The sequence below is a fragment of the Vombatus ursinus genome, unplaced genomic scaffold (assembly GCF_900497805.2).
Source record: "Vombatus ursinus unplaced genomic scaffold, bare-nosed wombat genome assembly UNPS02000577.1, whole genome shotgun sequence".
NCBI lineage: Eukaryota > Metazoa > Chordata > Mammalia > Diprotodontia > Vombatidae > Vombatus > Vombatus ursinus.
The window spans coordinates 23,390,126-23,394,290 of record NW_020940355.1 but is presented as its reverse complement, the minus strand read 5'-3'; the positions used below and the strand labels follow the sequence as shown (position 1 = coordinate 23,394,290).

General features: G+C 40.0%; 1 protein-coding gene across 6 annotated transcripts in view; it reads right to left on the bottom strand.

Moving 5' to 3' along the window:
• Nucleotides 1-3,597: 3,597 nt before the first annotated feature.
• ECI2 (enoyl-CoA delta isomerase 2) overlaps nt 3,598-4,165 on the bottom strand; it is a 37,109-nt gene continuing 36,541 nt past the window's right edge. For all 6 annotated transcript variants that reach the window (XM_027869154.1, XM_027869321.1, XM_027869390.1 and 3 more), the window contains one exon: nt 3,598-3,935. In XM_027869154.1, coding sequence (XP_027724955.1) covers nt 3,780-3,935 — 156 coding nt within the window. In that variant the 3' untranslated portion in view covers nt 3,598-3,779. The remainder of the gene's footprint in view (nt 3,936-4,165) is intronic.

Genomic DNA, 4,165 nt, shown 5'->3' with positions numbered 1-4,165 from the left:
GTTGATGCTCTTTCCAAATCTTCCATATCTCTAATTTATTTTCTCATTTTTTCCTCCTCATTTTCCTCATTTCCTTCATTCATTTCATTTTAAAAATAATTTTAGGCTTGTAAAAAAAAACAATTCTTGTTTTACCTCTTTAAGGAATTATTAGTAGATTTGTGACCAAACTGTGTTTTTCTGAGGCTTTGCTTGTAGATGTTTCGAAGTCATTCTTTTCTTCTGAGTTTGTGTCTAGAACATCCCCATCAAAATAATACTCTTTTTTGTTTGTTTGTTCATTCTTTCAGACCACTTCCTAACTTCAGACTTTATGTTAAGGCTTATTTTAGAGAAGGGCTCAGCGAGAAGAATGTCTGAACTCGGCTTTTGTCATCTTAGTCCTTCTGCTGCTTTCTTGGAATATTGAGTGTTATGTTATTTCAGTATCTCAAGAACAATTCAGGCTGGGAATCTGAAAGGTTTCAATGCTCCCAAAGTGGTCTGATCCAGGGTGAAGTCTGATCACCCCTCCTGGTCTGAGCTCTGCCAGTTCCTGACCTGGATTTGGATCTGAGCAATAGACCTTGCCATTGGTGGTTTCAGTAGATGACTATGGGGCTCAGCTGGAAAGCTCTGCAGGTTCAGTATGACAGAACTGTAGAATCCCCTTTATTCTGGGATTCCTACTCTGACTAGTCCCCTGCAGGCTTCAAATAGGCTGGAGGCAGGAAATGAGATTCTGCTTAGCTCCTGGGGTCAGAGCCACTCAGCTATGCTTGCTCCTATACTTGCTTATAGCTCATTACACAGCCTGGACCAGTGACTACTTCTCAGCATTAGATTGTCAGCTCCTTGTGCCACGGATGGTCTTTTTCCTTTCTTTTTGTCTCCAGTGCTTGGCACAGTGCCTGGCACACAGTAGGTGCTTAATAAATGCTTATTGACTAAATTGCTCTGGAAACCACTTCTAGGTGCAGGTCTCTCCTGATCTAGATCTTTTATTTGGAATTGGGTAATAAATGATAGAACTGCTAGTTGGCGCCCGTTCCTGCAACCTGCACAAAGTCAAGGACCTCTTCTTGCCCTACTGCACAGCCTTGGTCCTTTTTTATTTGCCATGTGCCAGAATGCTCTATCCCTGACTTCATCCCTATACCCAGCAACACATAAATATTACGTTCTTTCTGTTTTTCTGAATTTCTTAATGAGAATGTGGTCTGGTGCATTTTGTAGATCTTTGTGAAGGAGGTGTTGGGGAACTAAGCTATATGGGCAGTTTTAAGATTTCTTGAAACTTGATGTCTAGAGTTTTTGGGTTTTTTTTGGGGGGGAGGTCATAGTGTTCATGTAGCCCAATGTTTCTAAAATTAGGTTCTCTTCCATCTGTTTTCCAAGTTAGTTGAGATACCTTATATCTCCTATCTTCCCAGTCTTTTGACTTTGTTTTAATATTTCTTGTTGCCTCAGTTATTGACTTCCATTTGGTTCATTCCATTTTCGGGAAGTTTGTTGCTTGAGCAAGGTTTGTTTTTTTTTTTTTTTTACCTCTTGTGCCAAGCTGTTAATTCCCTTTCCAGTTCTTCCATAACTCTCATTTCTTTTCCATTTTCTCCCTCTAGTCCTCTCATTTCATTTATAAAAAAATTTTTGGAACTCTTTTAAAAAACTCTTGGTTCCATCTCTTCCAGGAATTCTGGTTTGTGGCCAAGCTATGTTTTTCTTTCAGGTTTTGCTTCTAGATGGCTTGCAGTTATTCTCTTCTGGATTTTTTGTTTTGAGCATACCTGTCACCATAATACCTTTTTATGGAGGGATTTTTTTCTTGTTCATTCTTCTAGACTACTTCTTCTGTACTGTACATATTAGGTTTAGTTCTTGCATACTTCTGAAGGCAAGGTCTGAGCTGATCTCATTGCTGCCTTCTTGGAGTACTGAACATTGTGTTATTCTAGGATCTCAGAGAAAACTTTTGGTGTTCCCAAAGTGGTCTGATTCAGGACAAAGTCTGTTCACTGCCCTTCTGGTCTAAGCTCTATAAATTCATGACCTGGCTTTGAGTCTGAGCAATGGTAGACTGCTGCTAGACTTGACCACCATCAGTCAACTAGGAAACTTTGCTGCTTCTGAGGAACAGAATTATAGGCTCCCTTTTGACCTGTGATTTCTCTTTTCTTTTCTTTCTTTTTTTTCTGCTAGGCAATGGGGTTAAGTGACTTGCCCATGGTCACACAGCTAGCAGGTGTCAAGTATCTGAGGCCGGATTTGAACTCAGGTCCTCCTAACTGCAGGGCTAGTGTTCTATCTACTGTGCCACCTAGCTGTCCCATTGGTCTGTGATTTCTGCCCTGGTTACTCCTCTGCTGGCTTCAGATTGGCTCTGCTCCTGGGGTTAGTCACAACTGCTGCTGCTTGGTTCTGGACTTGTTCCTCTCAGCCTAGCGCCTGTAGCTGCTCCATATCACAGAATGCCACCCCAAGATACAAGGCCTATTAAACAGAATGCTTTGGATTTGTGACCCAGAACTGGGTAATGACAGACAAAGGTGCTAGTTGGCACCTGTTCTCTGAACCCTGTGGTGCCTCAGGATATGTCCAAGACCTCCTCTCATTCTGGTGCACAGCCTCTCTGTGTGTGCTGGAGTTCTCACAGCTGCTAGTGGCTCTACCTGTCCCCAGTGTCCATAGTTCTGTCTCCCTATGCTGAAAAATGACTCATTATGACTTTTTCTAGGATTTCTCCATTAGGGTTTGATCTGGTGCATTTTCTAGATCTGTTTGGAGGAGTTTTCTGGGGTGGGGCAGCTTGCTGAATTGATCCCTGTTACTCTGACATCTTGGCTTCACCTCCCTCAATTCCTGTTCATTTATGGAATGGATCAGATGTCCTGAGGTCTCTTCAATTTTGAGATTCTGTGATTCAGAAGTCAAAAGTGTCTATGAATGCTTTCCAGAGGCTTTTCACACATGTATTCTTTATCCTGTAGTAAATGCAAAGAGGTTGCTGGACAGAAGGCAACAGCACTTTTCAGGTACCTTATTCATACAATACCAAATTCAAGTAGGATGGTAATCAACATGTAATAAATAAAGTAACAGTTTTTGTTTATTTATTTTATTTTTTTTAATGAGGCAATTGGGGTTAAGTGACTTGCCCAGAGTCACACAGCTAGTGAGCGTTATGTGTCTAAGGCCAAATTTGAACTCGGGTCCTCCTAACTTCAGGGCCAGTGCTTTATCCACTGCGCCACCTAGCTGCCCCATAAGGTAACAGTTATTAACCACAGGGACCAGTTTTTCTTTTATTCTCTTTATTACACTGTGAATGATTGTAGCTAAGTTGTTTTTTTTTTGTAATGTCAATTTCTCCTTTTATTCTTATGTTAGATGGCTGGAAAGAAATATGAAACCATCAATGAATCAAAAATCGGTTACTGAAGAGCTGTTAGTATTTGGCCCTATTGAATCAGTCACTACTGTGGGACAACATAGTGCTCTAATTATATATGAGAACATTATTTCGGCTTGTAGAGCAGTGTCTGCTTTTCCTGCTGATATTCCAAGCGCAAGACTACAGTGTTATTGGTACCATAAATTCATGGCGAAAAATAAGAAATATATATAATTACAGAAAACAGCTTTACTGAAGCTCTAAAGATCATTTAACATAATTATGTGGGTCCACAGTGAATTATAGTTATCAATAATGGCAAAAGGCACCCTGGTTTTAGCCCATGTATGTTAAACAAGAGAAAATTAATTATGGATTCAAAAATGTTTCATCTTCATTTTCAAAACCATCAGAGTTTTGACTTTCTATTTATGAAGTTTACAATGGCATTTATGGAGTCATCAGAGCACAATCTTTCAGAAATTAAAGCACATTCTTCAAAATTAACTCTGTGCAGTGTCTCTTTTTCAAAACCTCGAATCAACTGTTTTGAAGCCATCACAGTCTGTAGAAAAATGAAGGTAAAAGGATTATAAATACAAGATTATTCCATCCTTCACTCATTCATTCAGAAAAAAAATTACTTGTTGAGTACCCATTATGTTGCAAGGTCCACGCCAGGAAGGGTATAAAGAAATACCAGGTATGGTCTGTGCCCTCAAGGACCTTGTGATCTAATTAGGGAAATCACACACACACACACACACACACACACACACACACACACACACACAC